This window comes from Euwallacea similis, chromosome 20 (genome assembly GCF_039881205.1).
Source record: "Euwallacea similis isolate ESF13 chromosome 20, ESF131.1, whole genome shotgun sequence".
Lineage (NCBI taxonomy): Eukaryota > Metazoa > Arthropoda > Insecta > Coleoptera > Curculionidae > Euwallacea > Euwallacea similis.
In genome coordinates, this window is record NC_089628.1 from 358,589 (window position 1) to 384,711 (window position 26,123).

Sequence of the window (26,123 nt, forward strand, 5' to 3'; positions counted from 1 at the left end):
CAAGGCTATAAGGTGGACTCCCTAAAACTCTAATTGTATCTAAATCAACCCCAAACATTGATTTCACCCTTTTCTAACAGAATTATCCAAAAGTTGATCTTTCACTCCCCACATGAACAATAACTAAACAATGCCAATTTGGGTTACCTTCTCAGGGTGATAATTTGGATGAAAAATCCGGACGTAACAGCACTAGATCAAATCACTTCACTATCGATTTCAGGAAAAACTGTCCAAATGATTAATTTGGAATAAAATTAACGTAAAAATAAATACATAAGCACACAGGCCCCCCGATATGTCAAATCGCGGACTGAAATGAGGAAAAACTGACATTTGTTTTTGTCAGTTAATACTGCGAGTGGCGCTCTCTAACGACGCAGCTTAGTGGTATGAGAAAGGGGGGAAATCTGGGAGTTAGTAAACTGGACAGATCACCGAAATGTTGAAAGCAAACATAAAAACACGCTGAAGAGTTTGAAATTTGTAAAAACTGACATTTCTCTAGAGTTCTTCAATTAATTTTTGTTGCCTGTCAAATATAAGTTCTGTTTAGCATTCTGAATCAAACTAATTAATAGGACGATGAGGCAATATTCGGACAGAAGTAAATTGGACATAAAGCAAAAGGTTAAGTTTAAAAACACCCTAATGAAGTATTTGAATAGGTATCTGCTACGTGGTCTTTTTAGCCTTAAACAGCTTTAGAATTTTAGTCTTGAGCAGCTTAAAGCTGGTTCCGTATGAATATCATCCATAATGCTAATATTCAGCGTTATATGAGAAGCACTTTTAAATTCATACTAATTTTTTCTCATTAAAGTTATTAAAATAGACTATCTGTTATTCGAAATGAGGACTGGCCAACTATGACTCGCCGATTTTAGCCCTATAGATTTTTATCCTCATTCTTTTGTGGCATTTTTTAATAATGTATCAGACAATGGTATATATAACTGTGGGTGGCCGTTGTTATCCTTTTTTTGGACAGTCCATTCAAAAGGGCAATAATGAATAATGCTCTAATTTTTTAGGGATTTAGTTTCCCTATCAGACGATGAATGCAAATGCAGAAATTGCTTTGAAAATTGAAGAGATGTAAATATTTAATTTAATAATAGTGAAATTCCTATAATCTTGACAATTTGGTGAAGCAACTTGAAAGATTTTTACTATTATTTTTTTACATACTTAAACACCAGTGTTATTTTCACTGAAGTCAAAGGCAACTGCCGAACTCAAGCCCTTGAATCGACCATACATAATGTTTTTTACGTGATCATTGAGAATCAAACCCATTATTTACGCTGTGTGTGCCTTTTTGCAGCCCTCTAATCATCCCTATATACACTTGATACCTCTCTTTCTTTTAAACTTTAAATTCTTATAGTGAAACTGTTATAATAGCTGTGTAGCGTTCCCTGTTCTTGTTATTATGCAATTTGTAATTTCTCCGAGTCTGCAATAGTATTAATTTCATTTTAAGTGTATATATTGAAAATTTAGTAGTTCATAAGTTTTAGTATTATCGTATTAGAGTTAGTAATAAGACAATGTCAAGTAAATTGATAAAGCCTTCTAGGAATAAAGCATCGTTGAATGAGGTTACTACGACCGCCGGTACTAAATGGCCGTGTCGGGGAACCCCGTTTTAAACTGGAGTATTTCCCGAAAACTGACAAGGCAAAAGTAAAAAATGGGCAATTGAAAAGGGCATAAACGTGGTTCAGTAGTAGTAGATTCGTTAGTTTGTCTTTCTATATTTTTTAATAAACTAACATTTACCAACTATGGAATAGAATATTCCCAATATTATTCCTGCATATACTACATAAAATGACTGAATTTTAAGTCTTTTCAGGCCTCTGAGTCATGGTCAAAGTCACTTCCTTTCAATTCATACAGGGTGTTTCACATAAGGGCTACCCTAGTATAACAACAATAGTAACAAAAAGTCAATTGTTTTTTATATTTATTACATCCACATTACAATTCGTAACAATAATATATAATAAATATTTACATATAGAATACTTTTTTTTACAAAAAAATCCATGTTATGTATACATACAACGATCAGTCACCCAACGATGATGATTTGCTATTTTCTGTGCTATTATGTGATATCCTAACAAAAACGGCTTTTTGCCCTATAGGTAATGACTATTATTACTACACCCAGCAAGCACCAACAGCGCAAAAACATTATCTAAAAAATTCATCTTAATATTTGCTAACAAGACCTCCCTTTAGAAAAATATTACATATTACTGAAGGTTCACCATGAGCTAAAAATGCAAAACGGAGCAAATGAAATATGATAGTACTATGTGCAATCATCCAGAGTATTAATCATATTAAAATGCTTCGAAGCTTGCAAGTAGAGATTATTAAAAATATTTCTTCTTCTTTCCTTTTCATTTCTGAGGCCCCTAATCTCAGTTTTATGACGGAGGAAGAACTTGATGCAAAAATGTAATGGTATTATATTTTATATGAGTTTCCTAGGATATGTTACCTTGTACAATCACAAGTGGTAATTTTCATATTTAAGAAGAAATCAAATAATCAAAATGTATGTTTTTAATAGGATTTGCACCAAAGTCTCTGACGACTAGGCATAGTATAATATATCTAAAACACTTCACAGATTGCACATTATCAGAATAAATGGCTTTGATTCAGATCCAGAATATTTATTGAATATGGCCCCGAGGGTGACTTACATTGGTACCTTTAGTTATTAGTCTGGATTTAAGTGACAAGTAATCTTATAACACAAAACCTGATGCTAGCTATAATAAATTACAACAATGTCCCTATCCATATGTCCACACCATGTTCCAACACGTAAATAATGTACAAAGTGCTAACTCACTGAACCTACCTAATGCGAACACATTTAATTTATACTTAGAACAGAAAAAACAACAAATTCACTATTAACCTGCTTTACCTAAATACATCACTTCCATGCTTGCTTCAGCATTTTCCGGGCTGCCAGATGCTTAGTAATGAAAGATGCTGCGATCAGCAGTGAAAGAACTAGCACGATTAGGCGGTGGTCAAAGTCATCCTTCAAAAGATCAAAGGTCTTCGAGGGGGCCACGCGGGTGTAGAAAATATCGAGACCGTGGACTAGAATATGACTGGTAGATTCCAGACGAGCTGGCGCGATTTCTATCCCTCTTATTCTGCTTAGAGTTTGATTATAGTTGATTATTGCTTCTGAGTGAAGGGGAATTTCTGGAATATAGGGAATACAGCTCTCTTCAAGACCGCATGGCATGCCGGGGAATCGCGGCTGCAGCAACAACCAAGGAATTTCTACTACTGCTCCGTTCGAGAGAGCAATTAGTAAGAATTTATTTGTAATGCCTCTCTCAGTAAGAGTCACAGCCATTTTGACGGGCACTGCTGGCAAAATATAAGATTGGCTTTGAATGTCTGGTAACTGGTGTACTGCAAAGGAACTGAAAACTGTGCTGTTAGTTTGCAAGTGTCCTTCATACAGTTCTATGGCTGAAACCTCCATTCTTCTGAACCGCTCATTGAAGTAAGAGTAAACTAACCAATTCTCTGAGTGTACTAAATAAATAGGGCCTTTGGCTCTCTTATGGGACACTGAATATAGAACTAGACCTGTTACACCATCTATGAGGTAAATACTTACCACTGTACGATGGATTTGGTCAGGGTTAACTGTGGCTACAGCCAGCAGATTGGGATTAACATATTTATAATAGACTGAACGATCATATAGCACCTTTCCTTGTGAGTGTACTCTCTCATTAGGGTGCTTGGCACTAACTTCCACTATTTTTGAAGGGCTTAATTTGACATCCCAAATTGGGACCACTCTCAATGAATTTTCTTCACTATATCTAAGACTAAACCCTGTTAAAGTGGAGGTTATTGGGTCCACAGTATATAAAAATGTGGTTGACAAATAGCTTTTGATTGTTGAAAATGATTCTATAGGGTATAAGTGTGGCTCATTTTGGTCAGACAATACTAGAACTGGTTTTAAGAAGTTCTTGTTTTGGTGAGGCAGCAAAACTGCTTGAAATATTTTATATGAAAGTCTTTGAATTCCCTCTGAAGAATGGCCACTGATTGGGTCAAACTGGAACAAAATACCTTGACCTGTTATGGCATCTTGTGCCAACAAAATGCACTGAGCAGGCAGAGGTGCATATTGTGCTGTTCTTTGGACCAACAAAACTACCTTCTCCTCCCCATTTATCCTTATGAAGGGCTGCACATTGGGCAGACGATAACTCCAGGCAATTGAGCCTGATAAAGTATCAATGGCAAAGAGTTTCCCAGCTCTTGTGGCCACTACTATGATTTTATGAAGCCCAAATTCATCTCTAACCATCCCATTGCTGCTCAGCAACTGGTTACCAAACAACAAGTTGTAGAGTTGATTGACTTGGGTGGAGATTCTATGTGTAAACATACTAATAAGACCACCACTTTCATCAAACTCATGTTCAATTGATGCATCCAATTCAGACACTGGTAGCTCAATGAATTCTGTTGCCAAAATGCTGCTCAAGGCCTCTTCCCTAGTCCACAAAATTTTACCCTCAGGTAGCCGCACTAGCAATAGGGCATGGTCAGTGGTACTTAACAGCAAATCTGTTACTGAGCCTCGGGTAAACCCTCCTAAGATTATTGGTGCCCCAAGTCCTACAGGATAATCTAAATCAACTCCCAACAAATCTCTTCCTCTTTCATACTCTTTGGAATTCACCCTAATCAACTTATTTTTATTATTATCATTGGCTTCTAGTTGGTAAATCACCTTCCTGCCCTCCTCACTGACGGTCACAGCATTTGGCATCACATTAAAGGACTTGGTTATAATGTCATTTCCTTTTAACACTAGCAATTTAGCCTCATTACTGTAGCGCACCAGCACTGCTGCTTCTTCCTGATTGAGCTGAATTAGGACTACATTGTAGGCTGCTGTCCCAATTACAGTTTCCACAGGTTTTGACACAAATTCACTGTTTTCTTGTAATAAGTCTATGAAGTAAATTTGATTTGACTTGAGGCAAACAAAGTGGGAATTTGCAGTTACGCAGTCAGACGTTCCTGTGAGCCAGGGAGCTGATACCTTTCTTACAGATGGTTTCACTTTGTCACTTTGTGATAAAGAATACACAGTAAATTCTAAATGAGACCCAGCAATTGGCACTAAATGAAACAGCTTTCCATCTGCAATGCTAAAGGCACTAGGGATGATCCGTTCCGCATTTAAAGGCCACTCATTCAAGAGTCCTCCAGTGTTGAGCTCCCATGTTCGAACTAGCCAATTGTTCCCTGATCCTGATACAGTTAATATCTCCTTTCCTACAAGGAGCAACTGAATCTGGCTATCACTGGGTTCTTCCAGGAGTTGTCTCCATTGGATATCTCCGGTTTTTAAGTCGAGGCTAGCCAGGACGTTCTCCTCAGTGGCTACGATGATGCGCCTTGCTTCCCAGCTGACAAACTTAACTTTTCCAACAAAAGACCGTTTCCAGTCGAATTTACCTACTTGATCCTCGTACAAAGCCAACGTTAAGTGGATTAATATAGTTAAAAACACTTGTACTTTATATATTGATCGGAAATTAGCCATTTTAGCTGCATCAGGATTCAAATCCGAACTAAAATTTTTATTTTCATAACCTCAAAATAATTACGTGTCTTTTGAGCTGCCAAATTTGACATTTATATTGAAGATTGTTATAAAGTGTGGCAGGTAAAGAATGTAGATTTAATTCTGTCTTTAATTTTAACCACAAACATCTGCTGAAGACACTGACAATGACAATGACAAACATAAATTATAAAAATAATGGAAAATATTGGAAAACAGTGGAGTTTAGTGGAATATTCAAAGAAATTTTAATAGAAAGCGTACAAATGATGTTTTCAAAGAATTCGATGGAGGTTTAAATTAATATTAAATTTTGGTCAGTTTGAGACAGGCCTCTGAAAGTTGTTTTTGGAAATTATGGCTGGAAATAGGAAGGTAGAGGAAGGGCTGGAACATATCAAAAACGCAGAAAAGAGGTAAGGACTTTTGGGTCATTTATATGGAAAATGTATATTTAATTAGGTCAATTCTGTTTTCTTAATTAAAGTCTCACTGATTCTTCAATGGTATATATAAGGGGGGTGAGGAGAGAAAAAAATTGGCCCTTATAGTATCAAGAAGTCTTATAGTAATTTTTTTTATTAACATTTTAATTGACCTATTGTATTAAGTAACGAATTAATGGAAATATCTTCCATTAGCCTAAAAACTTCCCTCTTGAAATGGCGGCCCGATTATGAGACTGCTGCTGAAGAATATACTAAAGCAGGTACAGTAATTTCCTTATGAAGATCTATACATATTTACGATTATTATAAATGACAATAATTATCAACTTATTGTTACACATAGCTACATGTTTCCGGAATGCAAAATCGTACCAGCAATGCAGGGATTGCCTACTCAAAGCTGCAGAATATCACAGGCAAAATAGAGGGTATTCTTTTTAAATTGTTCAAACTAACACAATTTACCAAAAAAAACAATATTTCTTAATGCAATATCACAGACTTTTCTATGCTGCAAAGGCCTTAGACCAGTGTATCCTCATTTGCAAAGAAATGGGGGATCTCAGAGACATTTATGACATGGCAGAAAGGGCTGCCAACATGTTCCAAAGTCAGGGAAATCCAGATTCAGCAACATCCACTTTAGAGAAAACTGCAAAAATCTTGGAATCACAGTGTCCAATGGAGGCATTGAATTTATACATGCATGCAGCTGAAATTGCAGGGGTAAGAAGTATCCAATTGAAAATGGGATGGTATTTTATAGGTTCTTTATTAGATACAAGATAATCAGCGTCAAGCTGCTGAGTATACCAGTAAAGTGGCAAGATTACATGTTAAGTTGCAACAGTAAGTCAATTAGGGATGGGCAATTCTGTTTTGAAGTTCAAACTATGGGTATTTACTAGATATGATCAAGCTGCCGATGCCATAAGGAGGGAGATAGGAATTCATCAGGCTCATGAATCGATTCAGGCAGTGGGGCGTTTGGTAGTGGCTTTAGTGTTGGTTCAGTTGGCAAGAGGGGATATTGTTGCAGCTGAAAAGGCATTTAAAGAATGGGGTAAGTGGTACATTAGTAGTCTTCAATTAACAAAAAAATATTCAATTTAAATGTTTATGTCTTCATCTCATCTCAAAAAACTTCTGTCTCTTTAAACCCTCAAAAATATATTCATAATTTTGCCTAAGTTTCATTTTTTAATATTCTTGGGACATGGACATATGGTAAGGTAAATAAATGCTATAATCGAAAATATGAATGATGTTGTCCAGGACCTGTCACATAATAATTCCCTCTATAATTGCTTCTCCATACAAATTCTTGTGTTTTCAATTTCTGTCATGAATTTTGAGTGGCCATTAACCAAACATAGAGTTATGAATGTGTTGTCATCCACTAGGGAACTACTGCGATCCTCCTGAAATTCAAAACTTAGAAATGTTACTTCAGGCCTATGATGAGGAAGACAGGGACAACGCGAAACGCGCCCTAAACGACCCTTTTATCAAGCACATGGACGTGGAATATGCGATTTTAGCCCGGGATTTACCTTTACCTCAAGGCACTGTTGTGACCCAGAAAAAACCTATTATAGAGAATGCCACAGATGAATACAAACGAGTTAGGCCTCAAAATGACGAGGTAAAATTAATACTTATCAGGCAGATACGGAAGTAAAGTAGTGTAATTTTGCTTTCAGTATATTCCCTCGGAAGGACGAGGAAAAGAACCTACAAGAGATATGGAGGAAAGAGCAGCTGCGGAGGATGAAGACGAGTATTCTGGAGGTTTATGTTAAATACCTTTACTTCGATCGAAAAAGATATATATTATTAAATCGCATTTAAATAGTTCTCAGTGTTTTAACTACCACCTAGTGCACTCTAATACAGTTATGAACTAATTCAAGCTTAAAGCAGTCTTTCTTTTCATTAAAGGATATTGAAATATATTTTGTTCGAATTTTAAAATAAATCATTTGTCGTGCTTTAATGCAGATTCGCTCTGCTTTGCAAGATATGAGATGTTCTTTAATTGTATCAGTCCAGAAATTAAGGATAAAGAATTTTAGAGTCACATCTAAATATTTGTCATTTCGAAAGTTAATATGATAATTCCAAAGTGTATAATTACATTTGCAATTTCAAGATGGCTTGCATTTTTTAGACTAAAGTGCGGTTTGGGACTTAACTTTACTGTTCGTATGCGCTTTTAAACCAATTGTAAGTTACAGGCTTTTTGATATAAAATGTTGGTGCCTAAGTAGATTATTTTCGACACTTGCGAAATCATGATCAAGATATCCTGATTCCTAGTTTTCAGTCACCATTACAATCCTGATTGTTCTGACGTGACGCCCCTCTTTTCTTGCTCTTTAAAAAAAAAATTAAGATGAGGGGAGGGTGATTACCGATTCAGATTTTTATTTTCTCCTTTATGAATCATTTTCTTAGAAATAGCACTAGATTAGAACAAAAGAACGTGATTCTTAAATCACAACTTTGACCCGAATTCATAAATCGAAAAAAAACGGCTCTGGTCTAAGCGTATCCGCGTTCATTAAATTATTTTTAAGTGAGTTGTTTGTTATTTATCCTTAGGTACTTTTAGGCTCAGCTAGTCATTAATGTAACAGAACTATTGGCAGAAATTATTGTAGTAAGTGTTTTGTGATAAAATATAAATACATCCTTAATGGTCAGCATACAACATTGGTTTTTCATTATTCCTTAGTAACAATACAAACTAAAATAAAACAAAATAAGATGTAAAAATAAGTTATTGGATATATTTTTAATTACAGTTCATACAATAATAACATATTTACTTTATACATCTATTACAGATACAAATCATACATAAATTTATTTACGTACAACGATTAATTATGTATTAATAATACCGAACAAAATGTGTCCTTGTACATAGGTAGAATAAGTACTACCACAAAGAAATGTATCATCAAAGCAACATAAAAAATAATATAAGCACAAGCTAACCACAAATTCTTTGTTAAAAATTGCATTGCTAATACTAATTAAAACAGTATTTAAACTGCCAAACGTAATAATATTCGGCTCTGTAAATATAAGATAGGGATATTCCTGTATAGATTCAAGATAATCGAATTAAATACAAAAGACCTTTATTTTTTCAGAAATTAACACCTTTGAATTTTTATTCGATATCTGGAATGACTTATATTCAACCAAATTTGGCAGAAACGATAGCTTTGATGCTGATTATACACACCTGTAAAAATTTCCATGTCTATTTCAAGACAGTCTGGACATTACCCAGAGAAATCACAAATTCCGCCTTAGGTCCTACTGAAACAAAAATCGAGAAAGCAAGTCTAAGGCAGGACGGAAAATGACTTTCAACTCCAGTTAGATGAAATTTAAATAAAGTGCAATAAATCCACAAGTTTAGGACATTATACCCAGTTCGCCAATGAATTTTTGACTCAATTGTCTATTATGGATGGCAATACTTATATTTTCAACAAATTTTATGTTAAAGTGTCAAAAAAAAATCGACGGGAATAAACGGTTTTCGTTTGTAATATGTATAAAAAAATTATGAACTTGTATTTTTTACAATATTTGTGTGTGCAAAGAAGTGATAACCAAGATTGTCCTTTATAGAAATCTACGGCTTGTTACAGTGCCTTAAAATTATGCAAAATACAAAAATTGGCTAAAAAACCACCCCCAATTGAGGCCTTTTAACTATGAACCAAAGGGTTTTATTACCCTAGTTCTCATTTTATGACACTTATACTCATCCTCATACCCACAATGTTTTGGCAATAGTTTAGCACATACAGAGTTATTCAACGAAGCGACATATTTCCTTAAATTGTAAACATAAAGCTTTTATATGAACCTTTTTGCTTGATCTCTTTTCGCTTTATGATGTAATGGAGAAGGTGTCGCTTGCTGAATATCTCCCTATATTCCGAAATATATTCATCTCGCACAAACATTTAAAATCCTCTAAAACTGAAAGTAATTGAATTATCAAATAATTATTATTTAGAAACGCGTTTCTGATGATTTCACCTATTTAGAAGTCAATAACAAAGAGATTTTAAGCAATTGCAATCTTATCATCTATAAATTTCTTCTTCTCACCATTAACCACTTAATAAACAATCAGCGTTAAATATAAAAACATGTAACTTTTATTGATTCTCACCTCTAAAAAGTTTAAACTTAAAAAAAAATTGCTAGCAATATCTGGGGTTCAATATGTTGAGTTTTTGCTATCTAAGGATTCCTATTTTTTTTTAACCTGCAGAGAGGATGATTGGCACCGAAACAGGACCAAAGTTGAGCTTAAAACGTACTTAAAAGACACGTAAAAAATATTAGTAAATTTCTCATAAAATTGCCTAAGAGCTCAGGTTTAGTTATTTAAACTTTCCCAAAGCTCATCGTCGCCCCATTTATCGTCTACAGCTGGCTTTTTTGCTTCTTTTTTCTTCTCTTTTTTGCTGGAAGAAGTTTTAGTATCAGTTGGAGATGTTGCTATGCTCGTATTTGATGAATAATCTCTGTGAATCCCATAAAAAAAACATTAGAAAGTAAGGTAGGTAATAATCATGAAATCAAATGGAATAATTTACCTGTAATCAGATTGATAACCGCCAGACGGGGTATCATTTTGGTAACCCCAACTTGAGGATTCCCAGTTGTTCGGAGATTTAGGACTAGAAGCTCTGGAAGGGAAAATTAATAAGGGTTGTTTTCAAATGGTTGCTAATTTGTTACTATTTTTTTCTATGTTATATTAATACAGAGAAATTTCAGTGACAACTTACTTTGATCCCTGCTGACTGCCAGTGCTCCAATCGTCCTCCCGCCCATAACCATTACCACTACTAACCAACGAAGATCTTTCGCCTGGAGAATGGTAATTCTCCCCGCCCACTTGGCCATACCCACCCGATCCCGGTTGCGAATTCGTACCGCTCACTTCCTTCCAACCCCTGCGGCCTAACTCTCCCATCTAAACAAACTCAACCCCATACTACCAAAAAAGTAAAACCAAAATTCTTACTAACTAATTAATTTAAAAAAATAGTGAATGAATTGGAATATGATTGAAATAAGAACATACCTTAGTGGCTAAGCTTGACACTTGACTACTAACGTCTTGAGCCAAAGTTCCTTCTTTCACCTACACTCGCAACAAAACCAAAATAATAAGAAATAACTCATAATAAACTCAACTGGATGAGGCAAAAATAAAACAAACTAAAACAAACCTTTTCGCCTACATGAGAGCTAATATCAACTACCTTCTGAGTCGCCATTCCTCCGTATTTAACTACGTTTTCAGTCGCCTTACTGGCTACTTTGGTCGCTGAGGATGACAGGAATGACCACCCCTAAAAATCCAACTTTACATCCCATAAAGCTTGTGGACAAAAAAAACCTACACTGGCTAAAGAAGACAGAGCTGTATCTACAAACTCTTGTGACTGACTCCTAGGTGGTGTTTCCTTTGTGTAACCAAAACCACTGTATTTGCCTCCTTGGCTTGGAGGCAAATCGCTATAAAAACCATCAATTTAGCTCTAGTACATAATAATTTCTTAATATTGCTCACTCTCGTCTGTTAGCATTGTCAGCCTGTCTTTTTGCAAAGAATTGCTCTGTCTGGTTTTTAAATTCGGGCGAATTGTAGTTCTGATATCCGCCTTGGTAACTGCTGTCAGAAGTTGAGGAGTTGTAGCTCTGATAGGAAGAATTTGAGTAATTGTTACAAGAAGCTGAGTTAGTTTGAGAAGGAGAAATGTAGCTGCTTGTATGGTTTTGAGCTGGTGATTTTCTTTCATCCCATGGTTTGCCTTGTACAAGGGTGGATATCTAAGGGTGTTTTCCATGTGAGTTTAATAATGAATTTAATGGATATCAAGACTTACTTTGTCTCTATATAAAGCAGCAGCTTTAGAGTTGTATTTTTGCTGAATGGTCATTGTGTCATCCCAATCAGGTTGGGCTTCAAAGAATACTCTGGCATTTCTATTACCTCCTACCTACACATTTAATCATTTAGGATGGAAATATTTGTAATATGCTGTTAACTTCAAGAGAAGCAGTTTCCAAGGAATGCAAGCATTTGATCAATATTCAATTTCAGTGTTTCTATAGGAATTAGATTGTATTAAAGTTATATAGCACTATATTGATAAATTGGCTCACTACTTAAATATCAATCTACTAATTTTACAAGAACCAATAGAGATTTGATAATTTATAAAATTATGAAATAAATTCCTAGTTTTTGCTCATCATTAGGTTACTCATGGAGGAATCACATTTAGGATTCTCACCAGTTTACACTATGTGAAATGTTCATCATATCATCAGAAATTTTTTATGTTACAATGATTTCATTTAGTGGCATTTAACTGAGTAAATTTATAGGTAAGTATAGTGACATATTCAGTTTCAGTCTGTGTGTTCAGTGTCTTCAAGTGTCAGGTTTTTTTACTTTAATTATAGTACCACCATTTGGAAAGTCAGTGTCATTGTTACTCCAAAACCCCAACACCCAAGGATACCAAACATATCCCAGAAGACACTAAAACTAAAGGTATAAAATTAGATATTAACACAAACTTCTCATACCTTCATTTTTTCCAATTCAACATCTTTCCATTTGTCCATGGTGACTGACCTCACAAAAGATAAATGGACTCCAAGACTTCTGTGTTTTCCAGAACATTCCAGGCATATCCAAATGCCATAAGTTACTGATACCCATTGTGGATTGTGAGTTCCACATTCAAAGCATTTCTAAGAAAATAAATATTATTTTTGACCAAAACAAAAAAGACTGTAACCAAATAAGACAACTACATGGCATGATTGTTGAGTTGATAAAATGATTGCACTATGCCTCTGTTATGTTTACAAATCCAATCACCAAATTGGGCTTAAGACATAGGGAGATAAATTAAAATCAGTGAGTTTTAGAGTAATTTAAGGAACACTATATATATATAAAAAATATCCTCACCTTGAAATATTTAGACAAAATTGTCAAACTTTCAATAGATTTAAGGGACTTCATTTTAAGTTTTTGCAAATGTCATTGATCATTTTGTGACAAATACTTTAATACTGTCTTCCTTTACAGGGAAAGAAAAGCTGGAAAATGTATTAGTGTTCCCCATATGGAGCCATATTTTATTGGAATTAAGGTTTAACCAATAGAAATTAATTACCCCTTGATATCATAATTAATGAAATTATGGTACTCACATCATTTTCGTTCTGGGGTTTCAATTCTTGCAGTACACGTCGGGTTCTAGGGCTGGCCATTTCCTATATTTCTCTAGGGATGTATTTTCCTAATATCACATTAAAGGACTATAAAGCGATCATGGCAAGAAATGGGCAACAAATTCAACTATCTTTCCTACGTAAATTTGGACTATTTAGCATAACAACAAAAAATGAAATAATACAAGAAATTGAACTAACTCTTGACGTGGAGTCTACGGCCAGATGAAGGACCAGGGGAAGGGATACGTGACGTCATTGTGACGTTTCTCTTCAGTGACGTTTGAATATTGATTTTCTCTGTCCTTTATTAATAACGAAAAATAGAAAAGGACACTCATTCATCAAAATATCAAATTGGACTTCATTGACCTTGAAAATATTTATTGTTTTAATTCTAACCAAACTTTTTCACATGTTGCCCTCTTAAAAATGAAATTTATTCCAACAAAATTTTGTTAATTAAAATAAAAAAACCTCATTAAAAATGTCAAGAGCTATCAAAAAAGGAAATACGCTTTTCTACAAAGGCAGCAATCTTTTGAAGCAACGACTAGTTTTGTCGGTTTTAAGTGGCAAACCTGTGAAAATAACAGACATCAGGGTATTGGAAGATGAGCCTGGGCTCAAGGAATTTGAAGTGAGTTTGATCAGATTGCTGGATAAAATCACTAACGGAACCATCATTGAGCTTAATGAAACTGGAACCACTTTGTATTTTCAACCTGGACTTCTGTTTGGCGGCACTGTTGAACATAACTGTTCACTTCAAAGAGGCATAGGTATGAAGCTCATTGTAATAATTATGTAAATCGGTTGAATCTTGAAGTTTTAAAAGTCAGAGTACTTATTGAGTTTTGCATCAAATGAATTTTAGGTTATTATTTGGAGGTGCTATTTATGCTTGGCTTCTTCTGCAAACAATCCCTAAATGTAACCCTGCTAGGAGTAACTTGTAATAACATTGACCCTTCAGTAGATATTTTAAAGACATCATTCATGGAGACATTGAAAAGATTTATTTTTGATGATGAAGGACTAGAATTTAAAATTAAAAAAAGAGGTGAGGAGTGATGCAAAGGTGCTTTTGTTCATGTTATAATTTTTATCTTAACTAGGCATGTTGCCTTTGGGCGGAGGAGAAGTAATCTTTAAATGTCCAATTCGCACTAAACTAAGGCCCATCCAGTTCCTGGATAGTGGAATGGTAAAAAGGGTGAGAGGTAATTATTATTAAATAGAATCTATAGGGTCTTCACTTTTTATCAACAAGGTTTTGAAGCTAATATCTCAGAAGCTGTCTAAATTTAAAAATGACTCTGCATAATGAGACAAATAATTCATTTTCAATTTTTTTTTTCAAGGAACTGCATATTCCTTGAGAGTGTCACCAGCAATGGCTAATAGAATGATAGAAAAGGCAAAAGGGATTTTACTAAATTTCCTTCCTGATATTTTCATAACCACTGATCAATGTAAAGGAAAGCAAGCTGGGAAAAGTCCTGGATTTGGAATACATTTATATGCAGAAACTACACAAGGAGTTATATATTCTTCTGAACAGGTAAAAAGTTAAATACTATTATAAAGACCACCAAATCTAAATGTATTTCTTAGGTTTCTAATAATGTATCCCAAGGTGAGGAACCATCAATTCCAGAAGACATAGGAATGGCAGCAGCCCAAAGACTTCTCTATGAAATTTATCTAGGTGGGGTAACGGATTCCTCTAGTCAAGTCTTAGCAATCCTAAACATGGCTTTAGGGCCTAAGGATGTTTCAAAAATTATAGTAGGGCCTTTAACGGAGTATTCAATAGGGTTTTTAAGAAATTTGCGCGAATTTTTCGGTGTTAGCTTCAAGGTGGAACATTACAAGAGCGATGAGGAGCAGGAGGGTGTTGGTTCGAGTAAGGTGCTGTTGACTTGTGTGGGAATTGGATACAGTAACATAAATAAGAGGACTATTTAATGTAATAATCAGTTGAATTTTTATCGTTAATATTTGTATAATAATGAAATAGAGAAGTCATATTAATATAATTTTCAATAATAGTTGTAACTATATTTTTTTCTTACATTAATTTTATTAATCAATACATAAAATCAGCCTAATATGTGCGACTGATGAGTGTAACAATTCAAGTTAATCTGGGAAAGATGTTCATTTGTATCCCAGCGGCCATGTTGAATTACGTCTTTCGACATATGACAATGGCGGGAAATTTTCTTCTTATCTAATCTAACCTCATAATAGAAAATATCATAAATAAACTCCAACAAGATTCAGAATTAAGTTCATTTTTAAAGCTTTAAAGTCCCATTACAAGCTTCATTTTGACCTTTAACTAACACCACTGTCGTAAATTCATCTATTTCAATCTCCCTATTAATTACATTCCACCCAATTTCTTAATTATGGCGGAAAAACTGGAAGATTTAAATCTTCCTGCAAACACAGTGGCTAGAATTATTAAAGACTCTCTCCCCGACCATGTTTCTGTGGGGAAAGACGCTAGGGCTGCTCTATCCAGAGCGGCTTCTGTGTTTGTATTATTTCTAACTTCACAAGCTTCCCAAGAGGCTAAAAGAGAAAATAGGAAAACATTGCTTGGAAAGGATGTTATTACAGCTCTAGAGGAACTGGAGTTTGATGATTTTATTTCACCTTTGAAGGCACTTTTAAAAGGTAAGTAATTTGAATTGTGAGGGTAATTTCATGGCTGTTTTTGTTAAGATTTTAAAGAAGCAAAATCAAAGAAAGTAGCGTCAATAAAAGGAAGAAAGTCACAAAATGGAACAGAGGCAGATGAAGATGATGAAATAATAGATGAAGAAAGTGGAGATTGAATATTATAATATAATCAACATTTCTTTGTTTCCTTCTTTTATTTTAAATGTAGATAGATTAAGATTTATTTTATAATTTTGACTGTAATTTTCTTTTAGGCAGATATGTGGTTACTCATTTATTTCAAACAATATTTTCCAACTACCTGTTTTAAAAAAAGCTAGTGTAAAAAATATCAATATAAGATAGACCAGTTATAATAACATCAAAATATGAAGTTTCTTGTTTGCATTCTTATAGTTTCATACTCAATTTGATGCTCTGTGCAAGGTATATGAGGAATGAAACAAAGGCAAAAGATTATATTTGCATGTATTGTATAATTCATTAAATGTTGGTGAAAAAACTCCAATAAGAATAGAGAATAGTAGATCAGCGCAACTTTTTCTTTTTATATCTTCTCCTCCAACTTCCACCCATTTTTATTTCTTTTCGCTGATAATCTAATAATTAATATGGCACTTTTGGCTCATCATTAAATCCCCTGAGCACGCATATACAGAATAGATAATCCAACTAGAAGTTTATAAGTATTCATGTTAAAGGTTAAAGAAATAACAAATGAATATCATTTTGGCCTTTGATTTGGGTTTTCAGGAGTTTAACGGACGATGACAAATTCGTCTTAATTTTTCTATCCATCTAATTGGATGATGTTTGGTGTATAAAAAGTAAATAGAGCGCGATGAAAGCAGCATTTTAAAAAGGTGTGTTCTAACTATCAAAATCTCAAAAACTATTGAAACAACATTGTGACTTTTCTCTCAATATTGGTCCTACATAATGGACACTTCTGTACTGGCCCTGAACAGTTGAAGCAACAGCAAAAGTGGCCACAAGGTACAAAGATCACTTGGCACTGAAAAATTACAAAATTTAAGAGTAAGTGTGTTCTATGCAATTGGAATGTAAAAACTTACCTCTATATCTAAGCATATCACACATTCGACAGTGGTTATGGCTTTAATATCATCTAGTAGGGGAGGAGCTGAGGCTTCGTTTTCTTCGGCTGCAGGAGCTGATGGAATGTAATTACAAGATATTTGTTCTTTTGAATAAGCGTGCAAAGAATCTAGAATTTTTTGACGGTCAAATGGAATCCTAATTCCGGCTTCAATTAGGTCTAACTCAGTTATGCTTTTGGTGTTTGCTGAAATATATAATTTGTGACAACATATTTAAAAACCTTAATTATTACATTGAGATTGCGTCAATTTGGCTAAAAAGGGCAAACAATGTAAGACACCATTAGCCAATAGCATTTCAGCCAACCTCGGATCTATGTTTTTCTGGGCATGAGACAACCCTTGAGGCAATCTAAAAAGAAAATTTTGAATTTTGAATCAAAATATACGGCATCTAAAACCTACTTTTCCAGCAACTGTTGATATTGTCTCAACCAAAAATCTTCGGAGTTATCACAAATGCTGTCCTCCATAGTTTGTAATGTAGATAAAAGTTGGGAGCGTCTCTCTCTTTGTTGCTCCAGCAAATCCATTAACAAAATAGATAAGTTTACGCGTTGTTCAGCCAGCTCGTTCTAGAACGTATTACACACCATCAAACGCCATTTGCAAGGATATCTAAACTTACCAAATGCTCATCTATTTTTAGCTTTCTTCTGTCCAATTCAATAGTTGTAAGAGCAGCTAATTGAGATTCAACAAGTCTCACTTGCTGCAGTAAACCCCAGCTACGAGCATCACCCCTTTCCAACAGAGTACTCACTGCAGCTTTCTGCAAATGGGTATCCTCAACTAAGTTTTGAACCAAGTTTGCTTTATGGGCTTCCTGGCCCTTTAAAATATGCGCCAATTTGGTATCAGTTTCTAATTCCCTAAATCACAATCAGTTATACAAAAATCCTGTAATAATTATTTGGACTAACAATTCTAGAATACTTCTCGACGTTTCTGTTTTATTTTTATTATACTTATTAAATAATTCAGTTTCCTGCTTTAAAATGTCTTGCATGGCAGCTAATATGTCGGTTTTGTGCAAATCTGCATTGTACCTTAACAAATCCAATTTAGTACAAAAACTTAAAATAATTGTGAACTTTTTTACTTATCAACGGCGCTCAGAAGTTTCTTTTTTTCCTCCTCCTCTTTCTCTAGCAGCTGCCAGACTGGCTCTTTACTCAATTTTAAAAGATTGTTTATAGAAGTGCAAGCATAATTTTCCGCTAAAATCGATAATTAACGTCTATTTTAAATATGTATAAAATATGGCGAAATTCTACCTTCTTGAAGATGTTCTATAAGTCTGAACCTCTCAGCTTCCCGTCCTTGCTGAAATCTATTGAGTGCAGAATCGAACTTTGATTGTCTTTGAGAAATTGTGGCTAATAACTAAAAGGGTTAATTGTCCTTAAATTACAAAGAATTGGAGAAGAAAAGGGTTATTCTACCTTCTGTCTATTAGCTTTGTGCACATTTGCCATTTCGATTTCCTGTCTTTGCATTAAATCATTATTTTTCTCAATTTCTAGAAACTCTTGTGCTTTCTTCAACTGCAATTGTTTGATAAGTTTATGTTCTTAAATTTTATATATATTAATTCTTATATGAAGCAAGCAATAAGTGAAAGAAAAGGTGAATTTTACTAAACTAAGCTATAAGCTACGAATATGAATAACTATGAGTAAATAAATGAAATACACATGCCTTTTTTCTCTCTAGCTCGCAAATTTTCTCCTAAAATATAAAAGATAAGTCAGCATGTTTAAAACAATTAGAGCCAATTCAGTATCAATGTTAAAGGAAAATAAATGTGTTAAATTGAAACTTCTTTACCACTTTTTAAAGCATAAACAGTTTATAATTACACAATAATTTAATACCTTTCTTGATAGTTCACCTATAAGCTACTTGATGAGTTTGAAGTTTAAATTTAACACAATATGAATATTTTCCTTGACCCATTCTATTTACCTGAAAGTGATCAGGTTTACCTATCTCTCCTAAATCACTATCCTGTTTTCTATCAACCAATTCCTCACTTGAGGCAGTGTATTCAATGCCAACATCTACAAAATTGCAACAAAATGCACACTCAATTTTATACAAGATAAGTTTATTACCATTACAAATATAATCCATTAAGGCCTCTAAACCATTGGCAACCACATTACTTGGAGGGTATACAAAATTCTCACTATCTAAACACAAATTACTTAAAAGTTTTGCTTTGCAAATACTCTTTGGCAGTTGTTTTAGCATATCATTTCCCTCTAAGTTTAACATCTTTAAAGAGCTTAAATTTCCTATATCTTCAGGCAGTAGTTTCAGCTTGTTACTACTTAAACCAAGACATTTCAAATTGACTAAGTTGCACAGTGAGTTTGGCAAGGATTTCAGTTTGTTATTATCCAGATAAAACTCCTAAAATGTTTAAAACATTCTAAGCAATGGACTTGCTTCTCTAAAAGCTACTATCTACCTCTAAATTTGTTAACAACCCAATATCACTAGGCAAATATTCAAATTCATTATGGGATATATTGAGAACTTTTAAGCCTGATAAATCTTTTAAGTCACCCCCTCCTGATAATGAAGATAAGTGATTTTTGTTGAGAATGAGAGACTGTTTGAGGAAAACTCTGCAGAGGGAATAAATACCATTGGGAATCTCTGATAAGTCACAAGAGGAAATATCAAAGTCTGGTTCGGGGTTCTCTCTTGCCTGAAAATTATGAAGTAATAATATTAAATAAACAAGGTTGTCAAATGGCTGTTGTAACGCATGATTTTATGAGTTGGATGTTGTATTAGGTCTTACCAGATAAAGTTTATGTTCGAGAAGCTTCTTATTGCAGGACTTCTTCCTTCTGAACATTGTACATACTATATCACATGTTACAAATGATACTAGCTCTGATACAACCATTGACTTTAGTCTTTAGCTTAAACCTAAATAAATTAATCTTCTAAGTAATATATTTTTCAGAATGGCTTCTCAAAAAGCTTTTATTTTCTTCTCTAAGTAGCTACTTTATTGTGTACAAGGTTACTAAAACTGTGAGTCATTGTACAATTACTGTTTTATGACATATCAATATCGTCAATAGAACAAAACAATCAAGAACGTTTCTTCTCACCATTTCTACACACGAATTGCTCTCATGTATTCATATTTATTTAATTAAAGGAAAACATTGATAAACCAAAATTATGAGAAAAATATAAAACATCTACATGCTACACAACAGCTGATGATTACAATCATCTGTTTACCTCAATGGCATAAATGTCAGAATATTTTTCTTGAAGTGTATGGTTTTCTTCTTTTAATACTATAATAAAAAAAGAGACGGTAGCTATTCTGCCAAATACATATGTCTTCCATTATCTTGTTAGTGTTAATGTTATAAATATCTTAAGTTAGTTTTGATCCTTGTTTATTATTTTTTATTGTTTATGTGTTATTTATTAAATTATAAATTAATTAGTTTAATTAGTACCTGTTAATGGCCGTTTTATTGGTAAACATAATATTTATTAAATACTTTTAATATAGCTTATGCACATAGAGTATATAATTTTTTTTTGTATTCTCATTGGTACTACTGTAGTGTCCCAGTGTGACCTTTGTTCCTTTAGCTGTTTCATATTCTTCCAAAAAATAATACTTAATATAATTATATTATAGTTTATTTGAAACGTGGCTGCTTCAAAGTCTATTCAGTCCTTAGGTGTAAATTTATTAGAAGTTACAGGAATTTAAAAACTACACTTTTGTAGTCCGTTTTGAAAATGTTCGTTGGGAGTTCACAAATCAGGCAATTGTTCTTAAATAGTTGTAAGTATTTTGGCAATAAATATTTTTACTTAACCAATATACTTAAGGTAAAGGACCCTACTGTCCTATAAGACTATCCATTTTGCCTAATTATTTTAAGTGTCTTTAAATGTTTCAGGTGTCTATTGCTTTTTTACATGCAAACTTTATTTAATTAAGATTCTTTATGAGGAACTATAAGAAATTTTTTAATGTAAAATGCCAGTCAAATTTGGCACTTAATTTGAAAATTATTTCATACCTTATTACTGTTATAATTTTCCTAATAATTAACAATAAGCAAATAGTATGGCAATAGGTATCATATTGAAATAGGTTGATATTAGGTATTTTTGTCTTACCTAACATTAATAAGTGATATATAATGAGTGAACACCACGTGAACATTTGCTGAATAAAACAGTAAAAAATTAAATAATTTCTTTAATAACTCTTTTAGCAATTGTTAAAAACTTGGCTAGAATGTCCACATCATCCTTACCAACATTTCAACATCTAGCAGTTACTACTCCAAAAGAGTATGTTTTTCATGTGGAACTAAATCGGCCAGAGAAATTGAATGCTATGAATGTGACACTGTTTAGGTAAATTTTATTCATCATTAAAAACTTCTTAAAGGATGAAATTTAAAAGAGAAGCAATTATAAAAGTACATAGTATGGAATTTTGGTTTGTTAAAATTATGTGGGTCACTTCACATGTGTGGCAGGGTACAAGGAAGAATAATTATATCATTTGTAGTGAAATAAAACAGTGCTTTGATCTACTAAGTGATCATGAAGACTGTAGATCTGTAGTACTTACTGGTGCAGGAAAATTGTTCACTGCAGGTTTGTATTTATTATTAATTTTTTTATTTTTATATTGAAAAATAAAGTGTGGTTTATTAGATTATAAAGTAAGGTAACAAGGATTTGCAAGTAAAATTATGAGAAAAAATACAAAACATTCTCTATTTTGTTTCTTCTTGTAGGACTTGATTTACAGGCTTTTAGCCAAACTATAATACCCCAAGTGGCCCTTGTAGATGACTCTGCTCGGAAAGCAAAAATATTTTTGGGTACAATAAAGAAATTTCAAGATAGCATGTCCTCATTAGAGAAGTGCAAGAAACCTGTGATTACTGCAGTGCATAATGGTTGCATTGGAGCAGGAGTTAATATAATTACTGCTGCTGATATTAGGTATTGCACAAAAGATGCTTATTTTCACATTAAAGAGGTAGGATAATAAATATTTAATTGTTATGGTGATTTGTAATAATATGTCACATTATTTGGCGGTAGTAAACTGTGGGTGTTTTAATTAATTTTAGATAGATGTAGGCTTGGCTGCTGACATAGGTGTATTGCAAAGGCTTCCAAAAATTGTTGGATCAGATAGTTTAGCCAGGGAGATTACTTATACTTGCAAGAAAGTGCCAGCTGAAGAGGCTTTATCACTTGGACTGGTGTCAAAAATATTTGATAATAAAGAGGAGTAAGTTTTGAAAGGCTTTGATGATAGAATTATTAAATACAGATACTAATAATTTTTATTTTAGAATGGTGCAGGGTGCTTTAAGTTTAGCAGAAGAAATAGCACAGAAGAGTCCAGTTGCAGTCCAAACCACCAAGGCTAGCTGGGTGTATTCTATGAGTCATACAACTCAAGAAGGACTGGATCATGTAGTAAGTTATTCACTACAATTAATGGTTCTCATCCACCTATAAAAAAAGTTCAATAATTAATTTTTTTAGGCTAATTTGAATCAAATCATGCTTCAGAGCGAGGACTTAATAAATTCAATTACTGCTCAGATATCAAAGAGTCCTCCAAAATTCTCAAAATTGTAAAAAACTAAATTATTAGCTAATAAAAAAATTATATTACTAATAAACATATGTTGTAAAAAGTGCCTTTTATTGCATCAAGTACAGAAATGTTCATAAATCAAAATTTGTTGACCTTGTTCCCAAAAAATAAAAAGAATTTACAAACCTCCAAAAAAATTTCAATTAGAGATAAAAAAGAATGAAAAAAGCATAAAATAAACTTTTTTACTATATAGTATTTTTCTGCAGCCTTCAGATATACAGATGTTCGTTATAGAAGTGGTAAAGGTGCAGGTTTCTGAGTCTCCGCTTTGTTTACCAAATTGGAAACGTTATTTTTCCTCGAGGCATGTTAGGAATTTAGGGGGAAGAGAGACTGCTGATGATTAGAAGATAGGTCATTTGCAAAAAGAACCTTTAAGTAACTTGAGATTGGCTTACCATTAACTGATTAATGTAGTACTCATAGGGAATTGTCTGAGTTTGAGGATCAATGGCAATTTCGAGCATTTCATCTAATTCGTCTTGGTTGAACGGCTCTCCACCCTGGGTCATTAACGTTGACATGTAGTCTTTGGTTAAATAACCGTGCTGCTCAGGATCTAGTGTCCTGAAAGCCTCCAGAAGTACCTCAGGGCTGGCAGGCTCATACCGATGCTCTGTAATCAATTGAGAAACATAGGGCAAGAATTTCGATAAATGGACGCTTCCAGGAGTTGCAGGGTCTTCCACGCCTACAGTAATCTCCTGGACTTCAGCTTCAGTAGGGCAGCAGCCCAAACCTCTGATTATGGTTCCGATTTCTCTAATGTCTATAGATTTATTCCCTGCATGATCGAATACCTCGAAGGCGTCTGCGATTCTTCGTTCTAAGTCATTGTTAATTGGTACTAAAAGAACAGGTTTACAGTATTAAAAAAGCTATTTCTTCATGATTAATTGGATTGAAATGATTCCGTATATAAATATATATATCTGTGTGTGTGTGTGTGTGTGTGATATAATATCGAACCTATAATTTCGTCCTGGTCATCATCCATTTTCACATAAATTTACGCAAATTCCAGCAATTTATTGACAAAAAAAATGTTAGTTACATTGATTTACATCAGAATACGTTGACTGATTGATCAAACGTTCCCATGGAAACATCTCTACTTATATATTAAGGGTATATTGGCAACATATTTGGACATTATTAATGAAATTTTAATCTCTTAGACAACGGACTATAATCGACAAATATTTTTACATTAAAAAAATTTAAAATTACATTCGCCATTATATCGAGATATCATTAATATCCATTTGTTTTTTTATAAATTTTAAGGATTTAAAGGCGGTATTTCTACTTGAAAAGAATTGTATTCCTTCTTAATCCGACTCGTAAGTTAACAAAATCTATGAAAGTTTTGAAAAAAGGACATAAAGCTTAATAAAATGCAACTGATTTTAGACTATTACTAAAATCGGACTTATCAATTAGTATTTAATCATCATAAGTAGGTAATCTAAAGACAAATCATATTAATACATTAAAAGCACATTTCACATTCGGCGCATCCAAGACATGGAAGTCGTTTATTTGAAAAGATATCTGGTAACTGTTTCCTTTTGAAATATTCAATCTCTCTGATAGCAGCTCCAAATATTTACTTTTTCTCTTTGTGCCATATTTTATTCGAAATAACAGTCTTACGACTCGAGGAGCAGAATTGCTAATGCATGATATGTCAATCGAAAAATGCCTGGCTTCCAGTTCAAATAACACTTTAACTAGCAATAGAACGTCTGGAAACCTGGATGAAAAGATAACGATTTCTTTGTAGCTATTGGTGGTGTTCAAAATTACGTCGACTGCCTGGTTTTGAAAGAATTTGTGATGGAGGTGTTTAAAGTGATTTATCAATTGGGTTCCAGCGCCTTGAAACGAGCATAGAGGGCATTGAATTTTCTTGACAACGCATAATTCCTCATGTCTCTCCACATCTTCGAGCCGCAGCAACTCTCTGCAACCCTCTAGCCTATTTACGCAAGGGAATAAATAGGTGTAACTCGCATGGCCCAAGATAACTACAAGCATGTTGTAGACGTCTTCCCATCGATCGTCCTCAATTAAACAAAAGGGCTTGGAATTTTTCAAGTATTTCTTCGTAGAAGAGATACAACGACCGCATTTTTGCTCTCCATTTGACTGAATGTAAATGGGCAATACTGTCATGTAGCTGAAGCAATTTTGGCATATTAAGTTGTCTAGGATTAATGCTGGGACCGTCTCATTATTTGGCCTGCTACAATTCATAATCTTAAAAATCACCAAGGAATTAATTGAGGCTCAAATGCTTATTAAAGTAGACTTACCAATTTTTGTTTCTACCACCACATAACACTCTTCAGTGTTTCATGGCAATGCGATAAAGAACATGGAACAACATGGTGAATGACAACTATTAACTGATGCTGTTCGGCGAGGATATCGTACGGCCAATTTAAAGTTGGTGATAAGCTGGATGTAACAATGAAAGGTCAAATGGTGTAACCTGAGAACTTCAGAACGATGAACTAATGTACGATTTATCATTGTACTGATGAGGGTTTGCTATTTATTTGCGTGTGATAAATAATGAGTTATATGTCGCAATGTATGCTTTGAGATCTAAATATACAGAGGAAGTATGATTCATTGAAAGAGTTTCATTCTATCCTTATCATTGGTGGAGCGGTACAGTGCCACATCTAAAGCAAAATAAGACAAATACAATAATTACACAGAGTTGATGTGCTGTATTTTCACATCCTTTGATCTCAAAGATAAACACTACTTAGAGTCAATGTAAGAATATTAATTTGAAAGGGATTTCGAGAACATTCAATAATCACCATAATGTCAAGAAGTTTTGTAACATCAATTTTGGCGTATTCAGAGTCTACTGTTCGCGTCTATTCAAAGTTCAAACTTTGTAAGTGTAATGCTGAAATGCTGTTTTACCAAGCAGGATAAACTTGATATCAGAATATCGTGTAGATTTGTGAAAATACAGAATTGGCGTTGTGCTAATTTCTGCACTCTATGAAAAAGTAACTATTTGAGGGTTTGTAAGACCGGAATATGATAGATTAAAAATGTCTTAATTTTGAAAAATTCTTCACAGACTGACTAAATTTTTTCAATTCAAATTTAAGGCACGGGGTATACCGTATGTTTGTAGATAAATCCTTGATTGCAGAAAGCAGAGATGGTACTCAAATTACTTA

The 26,123-nt window shown here is 33.8% G+C and overlaps 9 protein-coding genes across 15 annotated transcripts in view; 4 read left to right on the forward strand and 5 right to left on the reverse strand.

The window, feature by feature from the left end:
* Mical (Molecule interacting with CasL) overlaps positions 1 to 313 on the reverse strand; it is a 39,118-nt gene extending 38,805 nt beyond the window's left edge. Inside the window, exon 1 of the mRNA XM_066400308.1 lies at positions 148 to 313. The gene's annotated coding sequence lies outside the window, so the exon portion shown is untranslated. The remainder of the gene's footprint in view (positions 1 to 147) is intronic.
* Positions 314 to 1,959: 1,646 nt separating this feature from the next.
* EMC1 (ER membrane protein complex subunit 1) lies at positions 1,960 to 5,767 on the reverse strand. The gene has a single exon (XM_066400424.1). It carries the CDS (start codon positions 5,630 to 5,632, stop codon positions 2,966 to 2,968), a length of 2,667 nt encoding a protein of 888 aa, XP_066256521.1. The 5' UTR covers positions 5,633 to 5,767; the 3' UTR covers positions 1,960 to 2,965.
* A 103-nt stretch (positions 5,768 to 5,870) lies between these two features.
* On the forward strand, positions 5,871 to 8,815 carry LOC136415701 (gamma-soluble NSF attachment protein-like). Its single transcript, XM_066400428.1, has 8 exons — positions 5,871 to 6,069; positions 6,295 to 6,362; positions 6,446 to 6,530; positions 6,603 to 6,828; positions 6,881 to 6,951; positions 7,011 to 7,165; positions 7,506 to 7,747; positions 7,806 to 8,815. The coding sequence occupies exons 1-8, from the start codon at positions 6,011 to 6,013 to the stop codon at positions 7,902 to 7,904; spliced, it is 1,005 nt and encodes a 334-aa protein (XP_066256525.1). The 5' UTR covers positions 5,871 to 6,010; the 3' UTR covers positions 7,905 to 8,815.
* Positions 8,816 to 8,872: 57 nt separating this feature from the next.
* On the reverse strand, positions 8,873 to 13,651 carry ArfGAP1 (ADP-ribosylation factor GTPase-activating protein 1). Of its 3 annotated transcripts, none has more exons than XM_066400426.1 (10): positions 13,384 to 13,651; positions 12,748 to 12,915; positions 12,039 to 12,152; positions 11,723 to 11,982; positions 11,553 to 11,667; positions 11,412 to 11,501; positions 11,231 to 11,290; positions 10,932 to 11,119; positions 10,737 to 10,829; positions 8,873 to 10,664 (listed from the first exon to the last, which is right to left on the reverse strand). In XM_066400426.1, exons 1-10 carry the CDS (start codon positions 13,441 to 13,443, stop codon positions 10,517 to 10,519), a joined length of 1,296 nt encoding a protein of 431 aa, XP_066256523.1. In that variant the 5' UTR covers positions 13,444 to 13,651; the 3' UTR covers positions 8,873 to 10,516. The 3 variants fall into 3 exon arrangements, with proteins under 3 accessions (XP_066256523.1, XP_066256522.1, XP_066256524.1); XM_066400425.1 differs by having other exon boundaries at positions 11,379 to 11,501; XM_066400427.1 differs by lacking the exon at positions 11,231 to 11,290.
* A 186-nt stretch (positions 13,652 to 13,837) lies between these two features.
* On the forward strand, positions 13,838 to 15,440 carry Rtc1 (RNA terminal phosphate cyclase 1). Its single transcript, XM_066400313.1, has 5 exons — positions 13,838 to 14,186; positions 14,282 to 14,467; positions 14,523 to 14,627; positions 14,769 to 14,968; positions 15,022 to 15,440. Exons 1-5 carry the CDS (start codon positions 13,892 to 13,894, stop codon positions 15,373 to 15,375), a joined length of 1,140 nt encoding a protein of 379 aa, XP_066256410.1. The 5' UTR covers positions 13,838 to 13,891; the 3' UTR covers positions 15,376 to 15,440.
* A 256-nt stretch (positions 15,441 to 15,696) lies between these two features.
* On the forward strand, positions 15,697 to 16,446 carry Chrac-14 (DNA polymerase epsilon subunit 3 Chrac-14). The gene is made up of 2 exons (XM_066400331.1): positions 15,697 to 16,092; positions 16,141 to 16,446. The coding sequence occupies exons 1-2, from the start codon at positions 15,822 to 15,824 to the stop codon at positions 16,251 to 16,253; spliced, it is 384 nt and encodes a 127-aa protein (XP_066256428.1). The 5' UTR covers positions 15,697 to 15,821; the 3' UTR covers positions 16,254 to 16,446.
* A 463-nt stretch (positions 16,447 to 16,909) lies between these two features.
* Positions 16,910 to 20,450, reverse strand: LOC136415642 (E3 ubiquitin-protein ligase LRSAM1-like). 5 transcript variants are annotated; one of them, XM_066400322.1, is made up of 15 exons: positions 20,354 to 20,450; positions 20,035 to 20,165; positions 19,696 to 19,938; positions 19,337 to 19,637; positions 19,188 to 19,282; positions 18,915 to 18,950; positions 18,665 to 18,760; positions 18,497 to 18,605; positions 18,322 to 18,439; positions 18,143 to 18,268; positions 17,848 to 18,091; positions 17,625 to 17,794; positions 17,453 to 17,571; positions 17,175 to 17,404; positions 16,910 to 17,113 (listed from the first exon to the last, which is right to left on the reverse strand). In XM_066400322.1, the coding sequence occupies exons 2-15, from the start codon at positions 20,140 to 20,142 to the stop codon at positions 16,991 to 16,993; spliced, it is 2,118 nt and encodes a 705-aa protein (XP_066256419.1). In that variant the 5' UTR covers positions 20,143 to 20,165; positions 20,354 to 20,450; the 3' UTR covers positions 16,910 to 16,990. The 5 variants fall into 5 exon arrangements, with proteins under 5 accessions (XP_066256419.1, XP_066256421.1, XP_066256423.1 ...); XM_066400324.1 differs by lacking the exon at positions 20,354 to 20,450 and having other exon boundaries at positions 18,665 to 18,766; positions 18,921 to 18,950; positions 20,035 to 20,191; XM_066400326.1 differs by lacking the exon at positions 20,035 to 20,165 and having other exon boundaries at positions 16,911 to 17,113; positions 20,354 to 20,371.
* Positions 20,451 to 20,871: 421 nt separating this feature from the next.
* On the forward strand, positions 20,872 to 22,927 carry LOC136415500 (delta(3,5)-Delta(2,4)-dienoyl-CoA isomerase, mitochondrial). The gene is made up of 7 exons (XM_066400089.1): positions 20,872 to 21,054; positions 21,494 to 21,638; positions 21,796 to 21,884; positions 22,028 to 22,275; positions 22,370 to 22,533; positions 22,598 to 22,724; positions 22,794 to 22,927. Exons 1-7 carry the CDS (start codon positions 21,009 to 21,011, stop codon positions 22,887 to 22,889), a joined length of 915 nt encoding a protein of 304 aa, XP_066256186.1. The 5' UTR covers positions 20,872 to 21,008; the 3' UTR covers positions 22,890 to 22,927.
* LOC136415502 (dynein regulatory complex protein 8-like) lies at positions 22,571 to 23,930 on the reverse strand. Its single transcript, XM_066400090.1, has 3 exons — positions 23,881 to 23,930; positions 23,310 to 23,758; positions 22,571 to 22,760 (listed from the first exon to the last, which is right to left on the reverse strand). The coding sequence occupies exons 1-3, from the start codon at positions 23,906 to 23,908 to the stop codon at positions 22,743 to 22,745; spliced, it is 495 nt and encodes a 164-aa protein (XP_066256187.1). The 5' UTR covers positions 23,909 to 23,930; the 3' UTR covers positions 22,571 to 22,742.
* Between the last annotated feature and the right edge of the window lie 2,193 nt (positions 23,931 to 26,123).

Bases quoted from the DNA above. Each gene is read 5' to 3' on its own strand.
- EMC1 (XM_066400424.1), bottom strand. From the start codon at position 5,632: ATGGCTAATTTCCGATCAATATATAAAGTACAAGTGTTTTTAACTATA.
- LOC136415701 (XM_066400428.1), top strand. From the start codon at position 6,011: ATGGCTGGAAATAGGAAGGTAGAGGAAGGGCTGGAACATATCAAAAAC. The intron at 6,070-6,294 runs GTAAGGACTTTT...ATCTTCCATTAG, and splicing joins ATCAAAAACGCAGAAAAGAG to CCTAAAAACTTCCCTCTTGA. The intron at 6,952-7,010 runs GTAAGTCAATTA...GGTATTTACTAG, and splicing joins TTACATGTTAAGTTGCAACA to ATATGATCAAGCTGCCGATG.
- ArfGAP1 (XM_066400425.1), bottom strand. From the start codon at position 13,443: ATGGCCAGCCCTAGAACCCGACGTGTACTGCAAGAATTGAAACCCCAG. The intron at 11,120-11,230 runs GTATGTTCTTAT...GAGTTTGTTTAG, and splicing joins TGTCAAGCTTAGCCACTAAG to ATGGGAGAGTTAGGCCGCAG. The intron at 10,830-10,931 runs GTAAGTTGTCAC...TTTCCCTTCCAG, and splicing joins GGCAGTCAGCAGGGATCAAA to AGCTTCTAGTCCTAAATCTC.
- Rtc1 (XM_066400313.1), top strand. From the start codon at position 13,892: ATGTCAAGAGCTATCAAAAAAGGAAATACGCTTTTCTACAAAGGCAGC. The intron at 14,628-14,768 runs GTAATTATTATT...TTTTTTTTCAAG, and splicing joins AATGGTAAAAAGGGTGAGAG to GAACTGCATATTCCTTGAGA. The intron at 14,969-15,021 runs GTAAAAAGTTAA...TGTATTTCTTAG, and splicing joins TTATATATTCTTCTGAACAG to GTTTCTAATAATGTATCCCA.
- Chrac-14 (XM_066400331.1), top strand. From the start codon at position 15,822: ATGGCGGAAAAACTGGAAGATTTAAATCTTCCTGCAAACACAGTGGCT. The intron at 16,093-16,140 runs GTAAGTAATTTG...GTTTTTGTTAAG, and splicing joins TTTGAAGGCACTTTTAAAAG to ATTTTAAAGAAGCAAAATCA.
- LOC136415642 (XM_066400322.1), bottom strand. From the start codon at position 20,142: ATGGTTGTATCAGAGCTAGTATCATTTGTAACATGTGATATAGTATGT. The intron at 19,283-19,336 runs GTAATAAACTTA...GCAATTTTGTAG, and splicing joins AATGGATTATATTTGTAATG to ATGTTGGCATTGAATACACT. The intron at 17,572-17,624 runs GTAGGTTTTAGA...TTTTCTTTTTAG, and splicing joins TATCAACAGTTGCTGGAAAA to ATTGCCTCAAGGGTTGTCTC.
- LOC136415500 (XM_066400089.1), top strand. From the start codon at position 21,009: ATGTTCGTTGGGAGTTCACAAATCAGGCAATTGTTCTTAAATAGTT. The intron at 21,055-21,493 runs GTAAGTATTTTG...TAACTCTTTTAG, and splicing joins GCAATTGTTCTTAAATAGTT to CAATTGTTAAAAACTTGGCT. The intron at 22,725-22,793 runs GTAAGTTATTCA...TAATTTTTTTAG, and splicing joins AAGAAGGACTGGATCATGTA to GCTAATTTGAATCAAATCAT.
- LOC136415502 (XM_066400090.1), bottom strand. From the start codon at position 23,908: ATGGATGATGACCAGGACGAAATTATAG. The intron at 23,759-23,880 runs GTTCGATATTAT...CTGTTCTTTTAG, and splicing joins TGACCAGGACGAAATTATAG to TACCAATTAACAATGACTTA.